This window comes from Callionymus lyra, chromosome 4, assembly GCF_982586985.1.
Source record: "Callionymus lyra chromosome 4, fCalLyr1.hap1.1, whole genome shotgun sequence".
Taxonomy (NCBI): domain Eukaryota; kingdom Metazoa; phylum Chordata; class Actinopteri; order Syngnathiformes; family Callionymidae; genus Callionymus; species Callionymus lyra.
Window position 1 is genome coordinate 4,634,722 of NC_141821.1, and position 26,167 is coordinate 4,660,888.

At 38.8% G+C, this 26,167-nt stretch overlaps 1 protein-coding gene across 1 annotated transcript; it reads right to left on the minus strand.

Annotated features, from left to right (window-relative positions):
* Positions 1-1,854: 1,854 nt before the first annotated feature.
* On the minus strand, positions 1,855-25,133 carry mta2 (metastasis associated 1 family, member 2). The gene is made up of 17 exons (XM_087788524.1): positions 24,758-25,133; positions 19,392-19,459; positions 18,012-18,105; positions 14,460-14,577; positions 12,625-12,688; positions 12,332-12,552; positions 11,538-11,637; positions 9,555-9,743; positions 9,410-9,484; positions 8,624-8,682; positions 8,448-8,548; positions 6,972-7,111; positions 6,675-6,903; positions 5,768-5,857; positions 5,585-5,703; positions 5,347-5,489; positions 1,855-3,322 (listed from the first exon to the last, which is right to left on the minus strand). Exons 1-17 carry the CDS (start codon positions 24,783-24,785, stop codon positions 3,169-3,171), a joined length of 1,992 nt encoding a protein of 663 aa, XP_087644650.1. The 5' UTR covers positions 24,786-25,133; the 3' UTR covers positions 1,855-3,168.
* Between the last annotated feature and the right edge of the window lie 1,034 nt (positions 25,134-26,167).

The following is a 26,167-nucleotide window of genomic DNA, read 5'->3' on the forward strand; positions in this document are numbered from 1 at the left end:
CATCAGTGTTTGATGATCTACTGACTCCTTCAAGAAACATCTGTGTTTGATGATCTACTGACTCCTTCAAGAAACATCTGTGTTTGATGATCTACTGACTCCTTCAAGAAACATCTGTGTTTGATGATCTACTGACTCCTTCAAGAAACATCTCTGTGTTTGATGATCTACTGACTCCTTCAAGAAACATATGTGTTTGATGATCTACTGACTCCTTCAAGAAACATCTGTGTTTGATGATCTACTGACTCCTTCAAGAAACATCTGTGTTTGATGATCTACTGACTCCTTCAAGAAACATCTGTGTTTGATGATCTACTGACTCCTTCAAGAAACATCTGTGTTTGATGATCTACTGACTCCTTCAAGAAACATCTGTGTTTGATGATCTACTGACTCCTTCAAGAAACATCTCTGTGTTTGATGATCTACTGACTCCTTCAAGAAACATCTGTGTTTGATGATCTACTGACTCCTTCAAGAAACATCTGTGTTTGATGATCTACTGACTCCTTCAAGAAACATCTCTGTGTTTGATGATCTACTGACTCCTTCAAGAAACATCTGTGTTTGATGATCTACTGACTCCTTCAAGAAACATCTGTGTTTGATGATCTACTGACTCCTTCAAGAAACATCTGAAGGTGTTTTTATTTGTTCAGGCTTTTCATGGCTTCACCATCTACACTTCAGACTTCTGCTACAACTCAGAGCTGAGTCTCGTCCAGAAGTATGCTGACGACACTGCCATTGTTGGATGCATCAGGGACAACAGCAAAGACGAGTGCAGGAGTCTGATACGTGACTTTGTGGACTGGAGTGAGAGGAACCACTTGCAGCTGAACACCTCAAAGACCAAGGAGCTGGTCTTGGACTTCGGGAGGTCCAGGACAAAGCCACGTCCAGTGTCCATCAGAGGCGACGAGGTGGAGATAGTGGACAACTATAAGTACCTCGGTGTGTGGCTGGACAGTAAACTGGTCCTGCAACACAGACCATGTATATAAGAAGGTTCAGAGTAGACTGTACTTTCTGAGGAGGCTTCGATCATTTAACATCTGCAAGAAGCTCCTCTGCATGTTCTACCAGTCTGTGGTGGCCAGTGTTCTATTCTGTGGTGTGTTGGGGTGGAAATGTGTCCAAGAGGAGGTCAACAGGTCAACAGGTTGATCAGGAGGGCTGGCTCTATGGTTGGAATGAAGCTGGACTCACTGGTGACAGTTGCTGAGAGGAGATCATTGAACAAACTACTGTCCATCATTGATGATGTCATCATCCTCTGAACACTGTCATCAGTGAGCAGAGAAGCAGATGGAGCATGAATGCTCCTACCCAGGTGCAAAACAAATAGACTCAGGGACTCATTCATTCCTCGGGCTATTAAATTGTACAATTCTGGGTTCGGGGGCAGGAGTGGAGTGAAAGTATCATGATGTTCTGTTCTATGTTAGTCTTTGTATCCTTTGTCTTTGTTGTTTTTCTTTGATCTATGTTCTTTATCTTTAGACTTAGATTGTATCATCTTGTTCTTTCTCTTTATGTTCTTATTTTATTTTTTATTTATTATTTTTTTATTGTTTATGAAAAATTGCTGGCTATTGGGAAAAAAACAATTTCCCGAAGGAGACCTCCTGAGGGATCAATAAAGTTTTACCTTACCTTACCTTTTCCTTGATTTTCTGGAACTCCTGCCGTTTTATCAGTTTTATCTTGATCTTTAAAGTATATATTTTATTGAGTATTGTTTAGATTGTTTAAGCGCTTTGTGACCCTGGTCTGGAAAAGCGCTATATAAATAAAAATTACTTTAAGAAGCGTCTTAAGACGATGTAATCATTCAACACCGGAGCCATGTGACCACAAAGAAAAAAAAAAACAACCTTTATTTCTTTTCTTAACAAGATACATTAAAGAATACAGAGACATCGGAATAAAAAACACTTGAGGAAAAAAAAAAGCTTTCGTCGCATCATGTTCGTCTCTCTGTACGTACAAAAAAAAAAAGAAAAAAAGAAGTCCACGCCCCTTCCCTTTTGAACGCCAGTCCACCCGTGAAGGAGAGCCCGGGTCACAAGCTCCTGCGAGAGCCTTCGCCCGTTGCTGGGCAGAATTACATTTCAAATGTAGAAAAAAAAATCAATCAAATTTTGTTAAAACACAGACTAGTATTTGCTACAAACGTATCACTTGATTTCTTTTTTTTTTGTGTGTGTTGAGAAATATCACAGAGTCCACATTGGGACCAAATATTATGAAAAACCCCAGGAACCCTCGCGGACGGAGGGATGGCGGCGGCTGATAAATCGTCCAATCAGATCTCACGCCCGTTTTATCAAACATGTGTTGGTCTTAAAAAAACCTACGAGAAAACATCCCGGAACATGAATTTCGAAATCGTCGGGAGCGTGCGGGGGACGAACCCGAGGCCGGGTCCAGAGCGTCTTTTCTCGGCCTCATGGTTTCACGTATTGCTGCAGAAAAAACGTAACAAACTCAAAAAAACCTTCATTTTGGCTTCTGCGGACGCGCGGTGACGGGAGGTCTGAGCCAATCACCATCCTCGGATATAGCGAGAGCGAAAGCAGGAGAAAACGAACTGTAATGGAGGCGTGAGGAGTATTTAATGGTCTGGAAACTGGTAGAAGAAATGAAAAGTAGTCGTGGACGTCACGAGAGTTTAGGATGAAAAAGAGGCTTTTTAAAAAAAACACAAAAAACACCAAAATAACCTTTAGTGCATATTTCTTATGTCGTCAACTTCGATGCTTTAAAAAAAAACAGATCCTGCTCAAGGGTTTTTCGTAGCCATTACATCTTTTTGCAAGATCAACGTTTGCCCGTTAAAAACAGTGACCAGAGTCAAGGTCAAAGGTCGACCTCCTCCTGGTGCTCGTATGTACACTCGGTCGAGTCGTGGAGGGAAAAACAAAGTGTGCTTCATCACCATCAATGACGTTTAAAAAGCTAAAATGAACGAGGGGTGAGAAGTGTTTCGGGAGAAAAGACTACGAAGCCGGACCTTGTTAGAATCATCTCGGGGGGGTGTGTGGGGGGCAACTAAAGAAAGAAAAGATTTAAATGACTACAGGTGTGCTGCCGGGGGCACACCCCCGACTCCCTGAACCCTCCTCCCCATGTCCTGATAAAAGCTCCTCCTCCTCCTGGCTCTCAATCCTCCAGGACGATGGGCTCGCTGGTGCTGGAGGGGATCAGGGGCGGGGCCAGGGTGCGCGGGGGAGGGGGCAGCTTGATCCGGACGGGCAGGTGAGGTTTCCGGGCGGCGCGACGCATCTCTGATTGGGTCAGATGTTTCCTCAGAGCCCTGGACGACAGAGAAAAACACAACATGATGTTGTTTTTTTTTAGAAGCGCTACACAGTCACAGGGTTGAAGCACTAGGACGGCGCATACCTCCCCCGAGGGCTTCAGTGAAGCTCGTTTATCAAACGCAACGAAACTAAAACCACAAGAATAGAAAAAAAACAACACAAATCCAATCTTTAGAAATATTACAATCAAGTTTTTTTTTATATGATTTTCTTAATAAGCATTAAATCTTCTTTTTATTATTTAAATTCAAATATCCGTATGTTAAAGATTGGATTTGTGTTTTTTCTTTTAATTTCTTAAACAGTGGAATTCAAAATACATTTGTATTTACACATCAAGCTTGATATTCTAATTCTACTAATAAAGTATTTTTAATTTGTTAAATTCAATGTAAATTGTTTGTAAAATGTTGGCACTTTAATACCATCATTGGAATTAGAAGATAGAACGACTAAAACAATTACTCAAAAAGTACAAATTTAACTTTCAAATTTGGAAAATTGAAAATTGAAATCTTAAAAAAGAAAATGTTAGTTTATATGAAATCCACACAGTGTTCTGAGCAGTATTCCAGTGTCACTGATACACTTCCAGAGTCGTACTCATTAAACGCTAAAGTATTTGAATCTTGGTCGCGTGTTGATCAAATATTTACCAAACCGTCTTAACTGTTGTGTAACTTCTTTATCCTTCAACTTAAGTCCTGCTGTTGTTGTCGGTTTCTCTTGGAAAATAGATTCACTTTAATGTTGAAACGTTGTCTTTTTGGCTCTTAAATCATAATTGTGTCATTTGATGGTTCATAATGAATAAAGTGTGTTTAAAATACTATACTTTCTATTCTTCTATTTACAATTAAAATGCAAATATTCTCTGCATTTGTTAATTTCTGTGTTGTGCCGATAAACTTCCACCCTCTAGATGGCAGCAGTCATTACATCTGAAGCTAAAAGAAGAATGGAATACTCCCAAGATCCCAGCGATGGCTGAGGACGAGAGGATACAGTGACTCCAGCAGCACTTAAAGCTGATATTTGGACATATTTTGGTTTAAAAACAAATGAACGCAGTTGCGACTGAGGACGAGAGGATACAGTGAGTCCAGCAGCTTTTAAAGCTGATGTTTATTCATATTTTGGTTTGAAAACTAACGAAAGCACTTACGACTGAGGACGAGAGGATACAGTGAGTCCAGCAGCTTTTAAAGCTGATGTTTGTTCATATTTTGGTTTGAAAACTAACGAAAGCAGTTACGACTGAGGATGAGAGGATACAGTGACTCCAACAGCTTTTAAAGCTGATGTTTGGACATATTTTGGTTTGAAAACAAATGAAAGCAGTTATGACTGAGGACGAGAGGATACAGTGAGTCCAGCATCTTTTAAAGCGGATGTTTGTTCATATTTTGGTTTAAAAACCAACAAAAGCAGTTACGACTTTGTCAAGAGTCATGTGGTCTGTAAATACTACAACACCAGAGTCAAGTACTGGACAATACTACACATATATCCCTGTTACCACAGTATCACTAAATATTGAAATATATGGTACCTTTGGCTAAATAATACGCATCATGATACAGGGTCAGATTGTTGCAGATACACACCAGTGTCTCCATAATCTTTCTCGTCGTAAAAACGCTTGTCAACGTGAACGTTTATCGACTTTGATCTTTAGCCGCAGACGACGTATCGATACTTCAGTTTTACCGAGTAGTTAAAGCTCTTGCAAAACTATATGATGTTGGTTCGGGTTTATACTAGTTGTAAACAGAGCAGGGCTCATACACGGCAGCGATTAGAGGCCATACAAGTCAAAGAAAAATCCACATGGAACTGGAAAACAACACGATATTGTACGACGTGTTCCTCGTCCTGGTGTAACTGGAGAACATTTTTGAACACTTTTAGAAGCTTTTCGACCCTCGTGAGGTTAATCAGACAAACAGACACAGTCGTCGTTACGTTTCCTTCCCCAACCGTCTGTTACACACTAATGGGACGCTCTTGAATGTACCTGGTGTCCTTAGTGGCCACAAACACCACTGGATTAGGAGCTTCGCCCTGGCTGACCTTCTGCCGTTTAATGACGGACTGAGAGGTGGTCCTCATACCTGAAGTGTAGGGCCTCCCATTGGCTGGGTAGGGCACGCCAGAAGCCTGTCGACCAATCAGAGACAAGTGTGAGGGAGAGAGCGGCGGTTAATGGACTGAACAAGGGGGGACGAGTCTGGAGTTTTTCATCCTTCACTCACGCTGTCGAAGGCCCTCTTCCCGAGCAGGCTCTGGCCCACTCGTGGCTGACTCGCCTGGTTCCTGTTGATGGGGGTCGGGGGTCCTCTGGAGGCCTTGAGTTTGAGGGGAGCGGAGATGGCTGCGCAGAAACGAAGCGTCAGCTTCAAAGAGAAGCGACATAATGATAAAAAAAGGTAGTTTACCTAAATCCTTCACGATGTTGGCCAGCGACGGTCTGGGAATGATTTTGCTCTTCACTGGGTTCTTGGTAGCTTTGGGTAACCTGATGATACCTGCGGGCGACACGGGCGTTACTCCAGAGATCAGTGGATCAGACGGTTAAACATTTTAATGCGTTTTAAGCATTTCATTATTTTTTCATAATCATAAAATTCCATGGTTTCTTCTGTATTTACATTTTGAATTTGTCGTTATTGAATAATTAGATACGGTCGTTTCTTTATGGAAAAGTTGCAGTTTATTTGAATAATGGAATGAAACATTTGAATAAAGAGATATTCCAATAATTAGGTAAAATATTTTTAAATTTTAATACAAAAATGTTGGTGTAATAGTCACCAGACATTAAGATCACAGAGATACTTGATTAAATCATCAGCCAATCATGCGACGAGCGGACGATCATGTGACGTCGTAAGCACTGGCGTGTAAATTAATCCGGTGTATTTTCTGGTGGCACCTTTATACTATATATTATACCATCATGTTTATATTGAGTTTAAAGGGCCACACATTTGGAAAAATATTTGATCTTCGCAGAGTTATTTCTTTTGGAAAATAGGAATTCTACTATCAAACTATGATAGTTAAAACTAAAAAAAAAGACGATCCTATTCCATGTTATTCTCTGTATCCTTGTTCTTTAAACTTAGATTTCTGTCATTTGTTTCCAATTTCCCGAAGGAGACCCCTAGAGGGATCAATAAAGTTCATCCATCCATCCTTACATCCATCTATGTGTTAAAAAACATTAATTTTGAAAATACTCACATTTTTTTAATCCAATTATTTAAATAAATCGAACCTTTTAGCATGAAAATTGTAGTAAAAAAGCAACATTTCAATGAAGTTCCACCCTCTGGAACTCACACTCTGCTTTGACGGCGTTGGAGTTGATGGAGGCGTACGGCCGGCGCGCGGCGCGGCGCGGCTGCAGGATGTCCTCGCACACGCGCCGGGCGATGCGGGTCAGCTTGGTCGTCTGCAGGATGAACGTCTGCCGGTTCTTGGCCAGCAGCTTGGCTCGACCCTCGTTGCGGGTGAACGGCGACAGGCCCTGTACCTCCTGGCGGGTCATGTGACCGCGGGGTCCTGACTCCTGGTGGAAGTTTTTGTTAAAAACAAAAAACCAGACGCGGTATCTTCTCAAGCGTTAGAGAAACATACAGAGCCTGTGCGAGCAGCTCCCTCCAGCTGAGTGGGGGTCTTCAGACCGCCGTACTTCTTCCAGTAGATCCAGCAGGAGGCGCACAGTCTGCACTGCATGTTGGGGGGCCCCCAGGCGTACCACTGAGGGGACTGAGCCGCTGCAATTACACTGTTTGATCACTTTCCTGATTCACATGCAGGACAGAGTTAAATATGAATAAATAATCATAAGCTACCAAAGAAATGTGTAGTGATATTGTCTTGTTACAGTAATACTACCATACTGTTGCAGTGCAAGAATAATAATAATACATTATACTACACTCTAGGGATATTTGTGTAGTGACAGTTCAGAGAAGAAATTGGAAAAGATTGAACATCAATACATATTGGATTAAACATAATGTGGGACAAATAAATAAATATTTTGAGTAAATTTTTACATGTTTAAAGAAAGTTTTCCATTATACACATTTATTTTCTTTGATTATAGTTCGGTAAATAAAATCCTCAAATTACAAACAATTTGAACTACAATCAAACAATTTTCAACTACAATCAAACAATTTTAAATAGAATCAAACAATTTGAACTACAATCAAACAATTTTCAACTACAATCAAACAATTTGAACTATAATCAAACATTTGAACTATAATCAACTATAATCAAACAATTTTCAACTGTAATCAAACAATTTTCAACTATAATCAAACATTTTTCAACTATAAACAAACAATTTTCAACTATAATCAAACAATTTTCAACTATAATCAAACAATTTTCAACTAAAATCAAACAATTTGAACTATAATCAAACAATTTTCAACTATAATCAAACAATAATCAAACAATTTTCAACTATAATCAAACTATTTTAAATAGAATCAAACAATTTGAACTATAATCAAGCAATTTTCAACTATAATCAAACAATTTTCAACTATAAATAAACAATTTTCAACTAAAATCAAACAATTTTCAACTATAATAAAAAAAAATTCAACTACAATCAAACAACTTTTAAGTATAATCAAACAATCGATGATTTATCTATGATATTTATTTGGACGACGCTCAAAAACAATGAAATATCACATGAAAGTTCTATTCATTAAAACTGTCTGAAAAGTTTTTATTTCCAAATGATTGGAAAAAAAGTCACATTAGCGACTCTTGACTTGTCGAGATGACATTTGAATCCAGTGAGAAACTAAGTTAGTAAGTAAGTAATATTTATTTATATAGCGCTTTTCGAGACCAGGGTCACAAAGCGCTTAAACAATCAAAACAATACTCAAAAAAGTACATACTTTAAAGATCAAGATAATACTGACTCTGTACTGAACATGTGTAACTGATGATTCAAAGTTATGACAACATTTTTACAGGCAGGTTTTATCTTTGTGGTTCTCCCTCTGTGGGTCCATGACAACGGTGCCGACATTAAACTGGTGCATAAGTAACGTGTAATGAAGGAGTTGAACAACTTACTGTGGCAGCTCTCACAGCTGAGACCTTTCTGAAAGCCTGCAGCTCCGTTGATGCCGGGCTTGCTTCCAGGAACCATGATCTGATTGGGGTTCGGTTTAGTGCTGAGAAGATGTGGAGAAAAGAAATAAGACCAAGTCCTCTTTTGTCGTCGTGTGTGTAGTTCCATGTATACTCACTAGGTGGGGATGTAAACCTGCTTTAACTTGCTGTCTGCTTCTGCTGCCTTCAGTCTTTTCTGAGAGGGAAAGATTTGATTAGATTCAGTCAAAGTCTGAACTGTTAATAAAATGTGTGTTTGGAAGGAGTGGAGCTTAAAAAGGTTATTTTTGTTGCACAAAGAAACCGCCTCTGCACTCAAAGACACGCCCACAAGTAAGTAAGTAAGTCATTTGTATTTATATAGTGCTTAAGTACATCCTCGTCATAAGAATATTGAATACTAGTCAAAGCTTTTTTGAATTAAATATATATCTTTAAATAATTGTATTTGTTTTTTTAATCAGTGATAGAATTCAATAGTTCACATATTAAAAGATGTTATTTGTTTTGTATTTTAAATTTTGGATTTTTTGTTCACATTAAATTTGACAATTTAATTTTCAATAACAAGTTCTAAATGAAGTATTTTATAATGCGATATGAAACCTTTGCTTTAATAGAAGTAACATTTTTAATATTTATATTTATGCAGCCATCATAGGATCAAAGTAAAACTATGAGACTGATCAGGTAATGATTCACTTCCTTTAGGATTTAAATACATTATATGTACAATTAAATTTGAAAAATACTGCTAATATCAAACTCTGTGTTAAATGTTTTCATTTAGAATTGATGTATTCAATTATTCCAATAAAAAAAAATGCGATCAAAGAACCATATTGTGATAAACTTCCACACAGACGCCTCACAACTCTCCTCAAAAGAATGATGTAACTGTAGAGTTCCAGTCGAGCACTGACCTGCTGGATGTAGCGGTCAGTAGTCTTCCACATGTAGTAGAACTGGACCACGCTGGCCAGAGACTTCCACGGCAGCTGACGAGGAAGAGGAACCACAGCGTTAACACCTCATGTTTCGATCCATCTCACAGATGTCCGTCCTTACGAAGTCCTGACGGATGTCGTTGAAGTCTTTGCCGTATTTCTCCAGAGCTTCTTCGAACAACATGGCCTCGGACGCGCTCCACTCCTCCATCTCGTCGCGACACAGCACCGGGCCTCCCTGTGGCACCAGGGTGGACATGGCCTTGGCCAGATCGTAGTCGTTCTTCTGCAACGTGTCCATGGCGTGGAACTGAAACACACCAAACGGGTCACGGGTTTCAATAGTTGATCATATCATGATATCGATTAATAGAGTGTTTAATGGAAAGAATCTGTTGATATGATACGTATCACGATACAGGGTCAACGTTACTAGATATAGTGATAGTGTAGTAACAAGGAAATATTCGTAGTATTGTCCAGTACTAGACTCTGGTGTTGTGATAGTGTAGTAACAAGGAAATATTTGTAGTATTGTCCAGTACTTGACTCTGGTGTTGTGATAATGTAGTAACAAATATACATGTGTAGTATTGTGGAGAACTTGACTCTGGTGTTTTGATAATGTAGTAACAAATATATATGTGTAGTATTGTGGAGAACTTGACTCTGGTGTTTTGATAATGTAGTAACAAATATATATGTGTAGTATTGTGGAGAACTTGACTCTGGTGTTGTGATAGTGTAGTAAGAAGGAAATATGTGTAGTATTGTCGAGTACTTGACACTGGTGTTGTGATAGTGTAGTAACAAGTATATATGTGTAGTATTGTCCAGTACTTGACTCTGGTGTTGTGATAGTGTAGTAACAAGTATATATGTGTAGTATTGTCCAGTACTTGACACTGGTGTTGTGATAGTGTAGTAACAAGTATATATGTGTAGTATTGTCCAGTACTTGACTCTGGTGTTGTGATAGTGTAGTAACAAGTATATATGTGTAGTATTGTCCAGTACTTGACTCTGGTGTTGCAGTATTTACAGACCACATGACTCTTGATGGAGTCGTAACTGCTTTCATTTGTTTTCAAACCAAAATATGTCAGCTTTAAAAGCTGCTGGAGTCACTGTATCCTCTCGTCCTCAGTCGTCACTATGATCTCGTGGGATCTTTGTGAAGGTAACAAGTTAAACACGTTTCTAGGAGTGTGTATTGTCAAGAATACGATTTGATACATATCACAATACAGGGTCAACGATAATAGATATAATGCTACAGTAGTAACAAGGATATACGTGTGTGTAGTATTGTCAAGTACTTGACTCTGGTGTTGTGATAGTGTAGTAATAAGGATATATGTGTAGTATTGTCCAGTACTTGACTCTGGTGTTGTAGTATTTACAGACCACATGACTCTTGACGAAGTCGTAACTGCTTTCATTTGTTTAGAAAGAAAAATGAGTCGTTGCGAGGAACTTGCAGGATTCAATTGTGCCTTTTGCTACAGAGGAGGCGTAACTGCTGCCATCTAGAGGCCTGAGGTTTAATTTCAACACAAAAATAAGTAAGTAAGTAAGTAAGTAAGATTTATTTATATAGCGCTTTTCGAGACCAGGGTCACAAAGTGCTTAGACAATCAAAACAATACTCAAAAAAGTACATACTTTAAAGATCAAGATAATACTGAGAACAACACAGGAGTTCGAGAAATTCAAGGAAAAGCCTGAACAAATAGAAACGTCTTAAGATGTTTTTTAAAGGAGTCAGTAGATCCATCAAGCGCAAAGAGAGAGAAGATCGTTCCAAAGCTTAGGAGCAACAGCCTGAAAAGATTTCTCTCCTCTGGTCCTGAGCCGTGTGCAAGGAACTATAAGTAGATTCTGATCCACAGACCTCAGAGCCCGAGCTGGGGTGTAAGGCTGGATCAGATCAGTGATGTAAATGTAAATGTAAAATGAACAAATACTGTGAATATTTGCATGATAATTAAAAAAATATATATGTAGGTATAACAGGTACTTATATACATTTTGTACAAAGAAGATCGAATGTATAACATTGATTCAGTAAAACATTTATAACCCTATGAATTGAGTGTCTCACCAGTGTGATGTCTCTGGAAGCTGCTGCTGCACTCATGTGCAGACTCGGCTGACGGATGGAGCTGCTGCAGTCCAGCGCTCGGGCGAACGTCCCCACAGCTCTGGTACCAACACACCAGTCACAAGGTTAAGAAATGTTTAATTAAAACCATATACACAACCAGGTGATTTAGATATGAACACCAAAATAAACCTCGACACGGTGGGAGGCAGCATTTACAGCACCTTTACTTTGGTGCCAACAACACAGTGAGCTCCCATGATGCCTTTCAACATAATGCTCTATTGAGTGACGGCCGATCTGTCGCTACAATACTGTATATAATAATGTGTATACTGTGCATTTTTGTTGGGGGTAAAAAGTAAGGATTTCATGGTAGTACCTATTATAATACACGCTTTGAATCTTGAATCTTGTATTTGAATTCTCAGTTTCAGTCTGAAGTCGTGTTCTTATATTGGTTGGCTGGGCGGCAAAGCATCCTGATACAAGACCTTAATGTTTACCTTTATCAGGGTTTCTCCTCATTCTTTCACTTGGAGCGAGTAGTACTCAACACTGTGAATATTGATAACTAATATCTATTTTAACCAGGCAAAGGTTATATATTATATATATATATATATATATATATATGAACCATAGTCTCAGACAAGACATCAGTTCCCATCACAACTGTTGTTTATCTACATGTTTTTTTTGGAAGTGGCCGGCTCGCGTCGCCATGGCAACTACATTGATGAAATGCAAGTCGAAGACAGATGGCGGGAGGGAGGAGGGAGGAGGGGTGTTACCTCGCCACCACCAGGAACTGGTCGATCTGAGGATCTTTGAGCTGGTTGTCCGGGTCCCACACTTTTGTCTCCATCTTTTCCTGGATCCTGGTGTCCGACTCGCCCTCGGCCAGCTTCTCCGGAATCTCCGCCTGGTACTTGGAGCCCACCCTGATCTCGCCTTGGTCTGCCAGGAGGGTTTTCTGGACCGGGTCGAACACCAGCGAGTAGAAGAAACAGTCCTGAAGAAACACAGATTAAATGGCATCAAGTCATTAAACGTGTGTCCAGTTTCCACCCTTTACAGAACTCACCTCTTTTTCCAGGTATCCGGCCAGGATGTCGGTTTCATTGAGGAGCGTGACGTTACATTTTCCCCTGGAGGGAAGATTTATGGCCGTCAGATGAATGCAGATATATTACCACCATAAACAGTATTAGTTATAAACAGTTATACAAGGATCTTTAAACCAAAAACAGTCAGCGAGTAACATAATATTGATAAACTTATACATCACATTTTTATATAAATAATGCATTTTCTTTTTCATTTTTTGTTGCATAAAACTTCTGTTTATACATATAATAAAACAAGAATTAACTGTGTGTGTGTGTGTGTGTGTGTGTGTGTGTGTGTGTGTGTGGGGGTGTGTGTGTGTGTGTGTGTGTGTATATATATATATATATATGATTATTAATTAAAACAATTAAAATCAATGTACAAACATTCACAGCGTTTGTTCATTTTTGTTTTTCAAATAAACTCATGGCCACTAGGTGACAGCAGTCATTACGCCCTCCGCAGCTGAAGTAACGATGCAATCCTGCGAGATTCCCATTGATGACTGAGGACAAGAGGATACAGTGACTCCAGCAGCTTTTAAAGCCAATGTTTGGACATATTTTGGTTTGAAAACAAACAAAAATAGTTACGACTTCGTCAAGAGTCATGTGGTCTGTAAATACTACAACACCAGAGTCAAGTACTGGACAATACTACACATATATACTTGTTACTACACTATCACAACACCAGAGTCAAGTACTGGACAATACTACACATATATACTTGTTACTACACTATCACAACACCAGAGTCAAGTACTGGACAATACTACACATATATACTTGTTACTACACTATCACAACACCAGAGTCAAGTACTGGACAATACTACACATATATACTTGTTACTACACTATCACAACACCAGAGTCAAGTACTGGACAATACTACACATATATACTTGTTACTACACTATCACAACACCAGAGTCAAGTACTGGACAATACTACACATATATACTTGTTACTACACTATCACAACACCAGAGTCAAGTACTGGACAATACTACACATATATACTTGTTACTACACTATCACAACACCAGAGTCAAGTATTGGACAATACTACACATATATACTTGTTACTACACTATCACAACACCAGAGTCAAGTACTCGACAATACTACACATATATCCTTGTTACTACACTATCACAACACCAGAGTCAAGTACTCGACAATACTACACATATATACTTGTTACTACACTATCACAACACCAGAGTCAAGTACTGGACAATACTACACATATATTCTTGTTACTACACTATCACAACACCAGAGTCAAGTACTGGACAATACTATACATATATACTTGTTACTACACTATCACAACACCAGAGTCAAGTACTGGACAATACTACACATATATACTTGTTACTACACTATCACAACACCAGAGTCAAGTACTCGACAATACTACACATACATCCTTGTTGCTGCAGTATTTCAACATATCATTTCATCCGATTCTTGATCATACTTATAAAAATAGTGTGATTCGTGTGTGATGCAGTTAACTTGTGTTATTTTACTGCAGAATAACCATCGTTTATGTTCATTATTATTGTCTGAGTAAGTACTATTCTGGTTAAAATAAACGGGTATTCTCAAGCTAATCATTAGGCGTTGACAGTTTACTCAAAGAATAAACCTGTAAAGTAGTGAAAGAGTAAAACACAATCTCTATATGATCTTGTTGCAAAGATATCAGTGAATGTAGTTTATTTTATTGAGGTTTGTAGGTTTAAATCTTGTGTCTCCCACACAGAACAACAACGACTCGTCCCGTCGTCACCACGTACCTTATATGAGTTGCTGGCAAAGATTCAAACTGTCTGGAGAGGAAAAGTTCTCTGTGTTTGAGTTGATGCTTCTGAGGCTCGGCCACCACCGGCTGCTTGGACTCTTCTTCGAACTCTCCTGTCGAACGTATACAGAAGTTACAAGTTAAAACGACACTCATTCAAACATTTGATTATTAACACATTAAAACTGACTCCCCGGCTCATGGTTCACGGACTTGTTATAATAGTTCGTGATTTTTCCCACACAGTTACGACTCCTAAATCCTTGTGATAAGAAGGTGTTTCCGTGAACTTCTTAGTTTCTTCTTGTATCACAAATAACACTTGTGACCATCAACACATGCATTTTGTGCATTAAATCACATTTTGTGTCGTAAAAACTGTTTGTAAATGTTGCTGAGCTCATGTGACGCCGACGTCACAAGACCACAAGTGTGTGTGTGTGTGTGTGTGTGTGCGCTAGATTGTGCATTCCTAATTTCAGGCGGGTGAATAATTTGTCGACAGCTGGGGGAGGGGCCATCTCACTCCATCTCCGTGGACTCCGCCCCTGCACTCCGCCGTGGGAAACCCTGTCGGCGAGGGCAAGAAAGACGCAGATAGAGGGACGTTACGAGAGGCCACACCCCTTTTCTGTTAACCTCTCACCCCCCCACCGCACCCCCCCTGTCCGGTTAGTCCCTGCCAAACAAAGTAGGAAACCCTGTTTACCAAACCTGAGGCACCCATCCCCCAACCACCCCCCCCACAGACACACACACGACACATAAACACTCAGCGACACACACTTAAAAGTAGCGCGTGCGCACATAGACTCGCACGCACAACACAAGTCATAATTAACCCCTCGCACGCCGGGGCCCTCGGGGCGAGTTCAAGGGCCTTTTGTTTTAGCACATAGCTCTGGAGTGTGTGCGCATGTGTGTGTGTGCGCATGTGTGTGTGCGTTTCAAAGAGGAACAGTGTGGTTCAGGAAGAAACAAACCTTTTGCGATCGAATCAAACGCCAGCGAAGAAGGTCACGTGACCATCGTTTCCGAGGGCGAACCAGAAGATCCGCCGCCACTCAAAGGTCTCGCACTTAACGGCGACTGAAGTTATGGACGGGGAAGTGGTACTGGGACGTTTTTCAAGAGGCAATACTCAGAAATACTTAAAGGTCTCAAAAAATACTTTATCATTATGAAGACTTTTTTTTATATTTAAACATGTTTAAATTCTTTCGGACGTTCAGATGAATTCGTCGTACATTCGTTGGCGACTCGAATGTGTACAGTTTACATACATGATCAATTATTGGGATTAAATTATTATAGTTTATATAGTGACTGCTAAACTGTGTACTGTAAAATATCAAACCTCTGAACGTCCATCATAACGTCCTGATCTTTGTCTAAAATGATTTATAAACATCCAAATACCTCCTCGTCTGTAACGTCCCGTATTAAAGCGCCAACCAAAGAAAGTGTGTTTTTTTGGAGAGATAAAGACAACTGAGCTCCAGTCAGTAGATTAAAATAAACATACATTTTTGTCTGAACTCTGAAAATAATCTTAACCCTTGAGGGTGAGTAGAAAATGAGGGAAGTTTGAATTTTGGTGAATTATCACTTAATTATCACAAGATATTTGGGAGGAATAAGTTACATAAAATATAGACGACTGTCAAAATGATTGGGGAAGAACTTCTAGTGTTGAAGGCCATGAAGTTCTATCACACGTCTCACTGGTGAAGTGGACAACCTTGTTTTTTTTCCAGATCCTGCGAAGCTTCTTCGTCTATGACACTCAGTCGGGGTCAATGAGAATAGTCAAATGTAAGATCTGGATTTTAATATTTCAATTCATTGCTCATGTATCTGAAGCTGCAGATTAGCCCGGAGTATTCAGATGCAAGACTAAGCCTGTGGTCGACCCAGGAGGAAGTGGAGAGCAGAAACTGTCCCAGATGTGTTGAGACAAGAAGCAACTCAAGCGTTATAAACTCAAGCAGCGAGGATGAGCTGGATTTACAATATGACGTTTTATGTTAGGCTTTAAATACATTTTTATGCCCTTAGATTGTGTCCTAATTGCTGAAGAAAGAAGACATGCAAGAAAAAAGAGCAAACCCCCCGCCCCCTAATATCAGGAAATGAAAACAAGAAACTAAAACCCTTAAGTCTCATGTTTCACAGCACTAATGTAATCCTTATAAGTAGCAAGCGACACCATCGTGAAGCTAAATGTCTCTTTGTTTAACTACAATTATCTTTCTATTACATTCTATCAAACACTCACCAAGAAGATTCATTTACTTAAACATTATTTTACGGTTATTGTATATATATCTCGCATGTTCGTTAACTTGTCTTAAACACTTACATCTTCAAAGGTCACGATATCAACATTAATCTACTTTGACCCGACCACATTAAATGACTTGGTGGGCCCCGAGCCTCGAATGTGACAAGTTAAACGAGGGCATTTCATTTATTTAAGAAAAAAGTCACAACCAGCTGATAGAACATTATTTTCCTATTGAAAACAAAATAAACTCAAATGTAAATTTTTTGGTGTTTGTCTACCTCACATCCTTCAGAGCATATTTACTGAAGAGTCATAAAGAGTTTGGGACATTTGAATAGTATAAATAGAGAGAATGTTAAAGTAAATAATGGCTTCGCACGTTTTATTTCCTGGCACTAGAATACTTGACAATTCCACGGTTAGTTTCCTTCCGTCCGTCTTAGTGTACTGAAGCATCTACATTGGTTCTCGTGCATCAACTGACGGCATGAGAGGGCGCTGGATGCTAATCCGAGGCGGGTCAGTCAGGTATCACGAAAAAAAACTTAAGCTGCGTGATGTCATTTCACTGGTCCTGTTCCTTCTACAGAAAAATGTTCAGAGGAGTACGAGTGGATACTAGGTGAGCCTGAGGAGCAGATGATGGAGACATAATTCCAGCTCGTACTTCAGCGACGTACGCTCGTGTGCGAGGCGCAGAAAGCATCTTCGTGAGAACCAGAGTACAGTGAAGAAAAGAGGCTTTAATGCGTCCATTTTGAGGTGCAAGGAGAGTGTGTGTGTGTGTGTGTGTGTGTGTGTGTGTGTCGGTGTGTAAACGTCTTTGTCTGGAGCACCGGAGAGGAGGAGGAGGAGGAGGATGAAGAAGGGAGGGGGAATGGTGTTGGGGAATAATGAGTGAGTCTGATGAGGCTTGTGTAGCGACGTTCCATTAGCACAAGCCCACCATCTCCGCACCTCCTTCACTGACTCCTAGCAAGCATTTCGGCATTTATGTGCATGACTTTTTAACGAAGGACCTGTGGTTGGCATGTTTGCGACCACTTGCCAAGTATCGTGGGCTAAAACAAAATACTAAAAAACTTCCAACGGGACCTTTATGCGAGACAGTGATCAGAGGTGAGGGCGAAAGAAAAAAACGTTCAGGTCAAGCGGTGACTCCGATACGATGGAAATGATGAAAACAGTGGGACAGATAAAGGGGTAAAAACAGTGGGACAGATAAAGGGGTAAAAACAGTGGTCTCTGTGCCGTACGTACGTGCATTGCTGTCAGCCAATGTGTTGAGATTGCCGGAGATGTCTCTTCTCCTGAATAGACACACAACCTTGGCTTCCACATTCCCGTTCGCTGTCTGGTGGAAGGAAAATAAGGGGTTTGGTGTTACATAAGAGGTGATTCAGAGTAAAAAACAAACAAACAAAAAAAACGGTCCTGCTGTGCATTCTAGTTTTACAAGCTACATAATAATAAAAAAATCACACAATACATCATTTTCAATAAAAAAAAGAACATTTTAAAACCTGAATTTTCAAACAAAATTAGAATATTGTAAAGCTGCTAAAATACTTAAAGCTTACTTGATATTCTACTATTTGATGAACTTGTGGCGGATTGTGTGTAAAGCATTTAAACTTTAAACGGAAGACTCTCTCCTTACAGTCTCTATGTTGTGATTCAAGAAATAAATATCACACGGGATGTCTTGAAATACATTTTTCCATTTTAAGTGTTAAAAACTGAAGAGACAAAAACTTTTCATTTATTGTTGACTGTATTTTTCCCTTTTTTGGCAAATTTGTAAGTTTAACCAATGAGGGTTAAGTGCAACAAAAACAATTAAATATTGATGTTGTTATTTAGTAATTAGATATAAATCACATGTTTTCACCAAAACCCTGCAGCAGTCTTCTGACATGACATGGAAATAAACGCTGAAACAAACTCATGACTTTACGCTTCACAAGATCCACTTCAAAACTCTAAAAGACTGATCTAAATGGACAGGCACTCGTTAGTTTAGAATCTATAATATATATATGTTCACTCTTATTTAGAACATAATTTAAAATGCTTTTATTATATTTTGGCCACATGTTTGTTTAAATATTTGAATCCATGTTTACCCCTTTAATCGCCCGGAGTATTCAGCAGTTAAAAGTCCTCAGGATAATGCATCTCTCATGATGTAAAACAAAGATCCTCCATGTAAGAGTGTTACATAAATGTACTTAATCTCCAACTAGGGACCAATCCTGCGTCGTACACTACAGCTGGACTGTGGGAGTACCTTCTGTACCAGCTTCCGTTGTCACAGAAACGCATCCAAAAAGGATGGAAGGAGTCACAACATAATTACAATCGAGTCTTCTTGCTCTCTAAACTCAAGTGTTGGAAACACACAAAAAAGGTTCACACTGTGTCCTATGACACGAGACAATAACACAAACAATAAGTTACAAGGAAAAACACATTTTGTGATGCACACTTTAAGATCTCACCAAGTAATATGTTTAGCTTTGGAGGTTTTCTCACCATAAGAAAGATTTAGAATATAACAAAAAAAACAAGTCAACTTTTGTTGATATAAACTTGACAATGACCCTCCAACATAGATAACATCAACCATTAAAGACTGACCTTGTTGAGCTCTTCTATTCTTCGGATGAGGTACGGATTGCTGGAAGAATTTTCAAAATACACATAATCTGAAAAAAGAAAAACGTCAAATTAGATTCACAAAAAGAAAAAATACACAGTTAGTAACGCAAATGAAATAATGGCAACTTAATGTGTAAAACTGTGCGTCTTCAAGATGCAACCAAAGCCAACCTTAGTAGCGATGATAAATGATACACAAGCAGAACCACTATTTGTAAGACTGAGTCGTTTTTGATTCAAGAAAGTTTCATTTGTCAGACACGACAATGAAGCAACCAGTTAAACCAAAAAACATCATTCCACGTTGTGATTATTTCAAATAAAACCCAGCGATTTAAAGGATGTCATGTAAATACTTAGCAACCTGGTAATAAATGAAGCATATCAACACATTTACACGCACAATAAATGCCTCCTCTCGCCCGATGAAGCTGTGACCCTGATGATGTGACCCATGGATGTCCATTTCAATTTAAATTGGTATTCACTTGCGAAGGTCAATATAAAAACTTGAAACTTAAATGATGAAAATTAATAGTGTAAGTAAGTAGATACAAAGTTGGTTACATTTATATGTACACAATACAAAAGTCGTTGGTTGTTGTTTTGTTGCAATTTTGGCATATTTCTGTTAATCATGATCCAGGAAAATGTTCTTGATCGTGTATGACCTTTTATTATTCTCTATGCTTTATATGCCATACACCGAAACATTCGTCACCTATTCATCCCAAATCTTAAAAATCATTTTTTTTCCTTTTACAAACTTAAGCAGTAACTTTTCCAACTTTATGACTTTCTGTTCATTATCCCAGTTGTCGGTCCTCTGTGCTAATAAAGGAAACAACATGGTCAGCAACAACGTTCAAGTAGGTCAACACATGACTAGTCCAGTTTATTTAAGCTCGACATCAGAAATCAAAATGGTTAACCAGAGATGTAGGGTAGAACATCCATTTATAACATCTACTGGTGTTTTTTTATTGACATAAACTAATGATCAAGTAATACTTTCAAGCATGTTTGATTGTACTTGTATCCTCCACAAACAACCCTCTTACCCATGAGGCAACTTTCTGGAATGCTCAGATCAACTTGTCACATCCATTGTCATTTTAATCTCATTTCTATCCATTCATGCTCACATTTAAGAGATGACCGTTTTCCAATGCCGAGTATAATGTTTTGCCAAAATTGCTGCCCATATCTTGGAGGTGAAATATCGAATCAAAGAAGATGGAAAAAAGCTTAAAGAAATATATACATTTCTGAATCGGCAAGAATTTTTTTTAAAGACATTCAAGTTGAACTGGTATTTTTTAAAAAGCCTCTCCTCCATAACAAATACAAGGCCATACAGCGCTGAAAGTGCATTATGATCCATCTGGTAGTGCAGTCTGCAAGGCTATGTAGTTTACCAACAATTTGACCTGATTTGAGCACTTTGTAAAAACATCAAATTGAGGTCATACACATGGGATTTACAAGGCGCACGGTCGGTTGTTGGAAAGTTAAAATTATTCTGATAGCGCCTTTATGTTTCCAAAATATAGTAAAAAAATTAAAAAAGGACTGTTGCGTAACCTCCAATAACAACAATATCGATCCTATCTGTGTGCCACTCGTTATGTCTGGCTGCAAAGTTGACTCTCATCGAAATCCTCGGATTCCTCCACAGGTTTGTGTTACCATTCGTCAAGAGCATCTTCATGCCTTCTGATACCCTAGCGGAGACGAAAATTCTGGCAGCAAGGAGGCAGATTTTTTGCTCCAGTTAACATGCTGACGAGAGAGACATCACCTCCTCGGTCAGTATTAAGGCGACCGAACATTACAAAGTTGCATAACGTAAAGCAGAACACCAGGAGGGGATTTGATGGAACTCACTTGAGCTGTCGTATTGACAAAAGGGAGAAACGCATCTTCTCATACTAGGTGCATCTTCGCTTCTTTAAGAAAATAAACTACGATTTCATCACCTCTTTGGCCACTGAAGCATAAAAAAAAGGCACTAATCGGATGTTTTTTACTTGATGCAAGGATGTCGCCCCTGAGAGGAGATCAACAAGGTTAGCCTGTCTGCAGGCAGCCGTGACTGTTGTGAACGTACGCCACTGGAGTGCTGCAGTGTGCCGGGGTGCTTGAGGGTGAATGAAGAGGAGGAAGCCCTTTGACTAATCTCTGGGGATGATAATGATCTTACATGCAGACTGAACACTGTGTACTTCTAGAGGAGCTCGCACATACGGCGAGGCCTGGAACAGCTCGCCGCCACAACACGGGGAAATCGATCCCAATACTTCCACATGGAAGATTGGTATTGCTTTTTATTGTACTGTGTATAGATAGATAAACTGTATTATTTCTGAGACTCCTTCGCTGTTCTCGGTGTTATCTTGATCTTTGAAGTATTTATTTTATTGAGTATTGTTTTGATAGCGCTTTGTGATCCCGGTCTGGAAAAGCGCTCTATAAATATAATTTACTCATTATTATTATCCCTGTACAATGACAATAAAAACTAGCAAGCCATCCATTGCAAACATGTTCACCTTTAACAAATATCTGCATCTATTGTACAAGCCCATTTTTTATATCCATCCAGACACGGTTCTGGTGGTTTGTAGGATCTGGTCACAAGTAAAACTATGGCTTCCAGATTCTTCAGTCACCGACAGAAAAAGTTACATTGATCGCGGTTGCTATAAATTTCCAACATACCCAGTAAAATGTAGGTCAGCCGCTTCACATGGAATTCTGGCTCCAGTAAAACACTAAGCCTCAAAAAAGAAAGTGGAAGTCGTAGCTTCCTGGATTGTTAACCGAAGCATCTTAAGCACATCGCATTTCTTAAGACACGTTTCACATGTTCTGTGTCTTAAACTGCCGTTAGACATCTTAGATGATCAATACATGCGTTGTTGGTGATGACCAGACCTTCTCATAGTCACTAAACATGACCCGACCATGGAATCCTTTGCCATTCTTTTAAGATATATCGCTTGTTTACGTGCAGCACAGAAAAATGCATATATGGCCAAATGTGAAACTACAGTATCCAGAGACAGGTGTATTCTCTACATCAGGAGTCATCAACTTTTTGCAACTCACAGCTACACCAATTGCCCTGTGTGACTGAAGGGACTTCTGAGATAACCTGATATATAGTTTCATGGATGACGGACCTTATTCCTCTGATAACATTTTGATTTTTCAACAATTACCAGTGAGGAAAGAAAACGTAAATGAAAGATAAGAAGAATGTAATTGGATGAACATTTTTTTAACAGGATAATGGGCCAATGCTTTGGTTTCTGGGGACCAATACTACTTTAACAATACCCATCAACACGGAGAAAGACAAAAGATACTTGATTTACATGTTAACTGTGAAAATATGGAGCTATAATAAGTCCAATGACAGCATCAGTAGATAATGATAAATGATACAATCTCATATTACCAGTCAAAAGGTAAACATCTGAAGTAAATAAATAAATAAAAATATGTTGTCGTTTCATCATAGAGGTTAAAAAAAAAGAAAAAGGCAACCGCCTCAGATTCAACACTGTCAAAGCATATTTAATCACCGTGACCCAAATAGGTTAAAGACTGTGATAATCCTGCAAACACCACATTAAATTGTGGTCGGACGAATGGTAGGTGCAACAACCGAGACGACAAGAACGTGACTTGTATTTTACATAGTCAGAGGTGTGATCTAAGAAGAATTACTGCCCCAAATATTCCATTTTCAACAAGCAGTTTTATCTCTTCACGCTCTCCATCTGCACATCTGTGCAAACAAGCCATTCATTAAAAAGTGATGAGCAATATGAACATTTTTATCATATGCACGATATAAAAATGAAACCTCTCTTCTAACCATATAAATCAGAATTTAATCATTTTTAAGCAACTTTCACTATTTATGCTAGCATTTTTAGTGTTTGTTGTATATTTGCACACGTATATGAAAAGCAGATACTTCAATGGTCACTTGTTAATTTAAAAAATAAGTTGTTTCCTTTTTGTTTTAAGAAAATCATATTTTCAAAAAGATACTTCCATTGCTATCAGTGAAAATTGTGTTATTATGACACCAGAATTTCAAAATAAGAGAAAAAAGTAAGCAGTTTCTGTATTATGTTGAACAGTAAGTTTTCAAGTTAAAAACATATATTGTTGTATATTTTTATATAAAATTGTCCACGGAAGTGACAGAATATCGTCTCTCTCATATCGCCCACTCTCCTAAGAATTAATATAATATTAGACTATACAGTATGTTCGGGAAGCCAAGTACACCAGGATATCGCAAATAGATAAATACTTGAAGCCAATTGAAACTCACTCTGAGCCGCCAAATTACTTTTAAAAAACTGAAGCCAATACAGACAATAGTCCCATTGACTGTTCAACAACAACAACAAAAATATAGTTTTATTTCTATGAAGACAAATCAAAACACCCCATGATAGAAGGGTAAATGTAGCGATAATATTAGGTTTGAGTCTATAACAAATAATCCTAGGTGGGAAAACTTAACTCCCCGGAAACATTGATTTAAATAATAATATTTTAACTTAAATGTCAGTGAAAACAGTATGATCTCATAAACAACTCATTTAAAAAGCATAATAACTTTGAATTAAATGTGTTCACATTATTAAAGGTTTTCTCCAACCTGACCTTCTCTTAACTACAGGAGCCACATTAGGGAGTTAAAGGATCCACATGTGGCTCTGGAGTCCAGACTTACAGACCCCTGAGTCTGAGACAGAGGTGGCCCCTCAGTAACAAAGCTAACCGGTCAACGTTAGCTTAACCGCGTTGTCGTCTGAATGCTAGCGACAGCGCCGTGTCCTCTTGTACTCAACTTAAAGTCACCAATACTTGACACATATACACCCCGACCGCATATTTACCATCTACTTACATACATTTAACTACCACTAGTACTAAAACATTGTTAAGTAGCAGAACTTTTAAACTTTCCTAGTAGTTCTGTCACCTCGAGCGGATACGTCGGGCTGTCAAGTGCTTCGGAAGTTTAAATAATACTATTCAAAGTGTGATCCGTGCTTTCTGCTTATTGGAAATGAATAGAAAAGAAGTATTTGTTTTAAATCCGTGGTTAAATATCTGCAAACTGCATCGTAAATAGCGCTAAAGTGCATTTGTTTGACGCAGAAGTGGAGCCAAGTTGAAATGCTAGCGTCAAGCTAGCGACGGTTAGCGGCTAACTCGGCTAGTTAGCCCGCAGCTAGTTAGCTAGCATGCTAGCTCCCGAAACAATCACGTTGTTGGCGGTGAAAAAAGATTCAAAAACGCGTCTCACTCACCGCCTACTCGGTACATGTTGGCCGCCATTCTCTCGTAATCCTCGCCCAGAATAGCCCCCACTCGGGTAGAAGCAGGTCGTGGGTTCGTATTATTCCTTCATTTATCGCAGACGCCGTGAAACAAAGCCGGCTGCCGGCACAACGAGCCCACTGTGGCGGGTAAAAAAGTTGAAAGTTCCCGCTGATAAATGTCGGCTTGTGTTCTTCCTCCAGACGCTCTCGTCCCTGCGGCGACCTTTCCTTCCTCGTCCTCACGCACTCATTCACTCACTCATTCACTCACGGCTAGCCTGTCTCTTACTCCACTCTTCCTCCCATCCTCCGCTCCAAGCTTCATCCTCCTCTTCTTCACCTCCGCTCACTTCCACACACACACACACACACACACTGGCCTCGGCGCTTCGTGTCTGCGTCGTCATCTTCGGGGATTCTCGTCAATCTCCGGCATAATCAAGTTGGTCAACAGAATGATTTTTATTACGTTCGTGTTTTAATACGATAATAAACTTATAATTAAACTTAACAACTAGTTGATTATTTTTAATGTAATTTATATATTTTATTTCGCTTAGAAAAAGGGTCAGTGAAGTAGATGGGTCAAATCTCTGCAGGGGTCAGATGTATTTTAGAAGTTTTTATTTTATGTTAGGTTAGGTTTGGTAGAACTTTATTGATTGAATTTTTTTTTCTTCTCCTACTTATCCACAGCAAATACAGCAATTTTTCATAAAAAATAGTCAAAATAAAATAAGAACAATAACAAAGAGAAATAAAGAGAAAGTACAAGATGATACAATCTAAGTCTAAAGATAAAGAACATAGATCTTTATCTTTTATTTTCCTTTATTCCTTATCTTCTACTGAAATAGGGACGTCACCAGTGATTTCAATAGCTTCGTATATATAAATAAATCACAACTCAAACTGTCGATCTTGTTTTATTCCCTCCAGCGTTTTTTTCTGTTTTATCTTATTTCCATTAATCTTGTTTTTATTGTGTTTTATTTGTATGTAGAAGTATTTGAAATAAAAAACACATGTATTCATTTACTTCATTGACAATAAAGCAGCCGTATCAACGTATTTTTCTCAAACTAGTAGTGAAAGAAAATAAAAAAAACCTTTTTTTCTACTCTTACAATATATCATGTTCCTCTAAATACTATAAAATTAGGTATAAATGTTTTTTTTTTAATGAAAAATGTACTGTTTATTATTTCAATTCATTCTTCTGTCTGGGTTGTTCCAGCGAGCAGCCAATTTCTTGTGATAGCTTCATATTGTAATAGTTGTCATTCTAAATAGGTGTCGTTTTAATGTGTTTCATTTACGTTTCATTGTTTTTAAATGTGCTCTGTGCTGTGACCTTAAGTGTCCAGAGAGGCACCTTTAAATAAAAGTAATAAATAC

Excerpts from the sequence above, each read along its gene's own strand:
- mta2 (XM_087788524.1), bottom strand. The coding sequence starts at position 24,785 with ATGGCGGCCAACATGTACCGAGTAGGCG. Across the intron at positions 12,689-14,459 it reads TTGCCAGCAACTCATATAAG|GGGAAAATGTAACGTCACGC; the intron begins GTACGTGGTGAC and ends TCTTCCCTCCAG. Across the intron at positions 3,323-5,346 it reads GTGGCCACTAAGGACACCAG|GGCTCTGAGGAAACATCTGA; the intron begins GTACATTCAAGA and ends TCTGTCGTCCAG.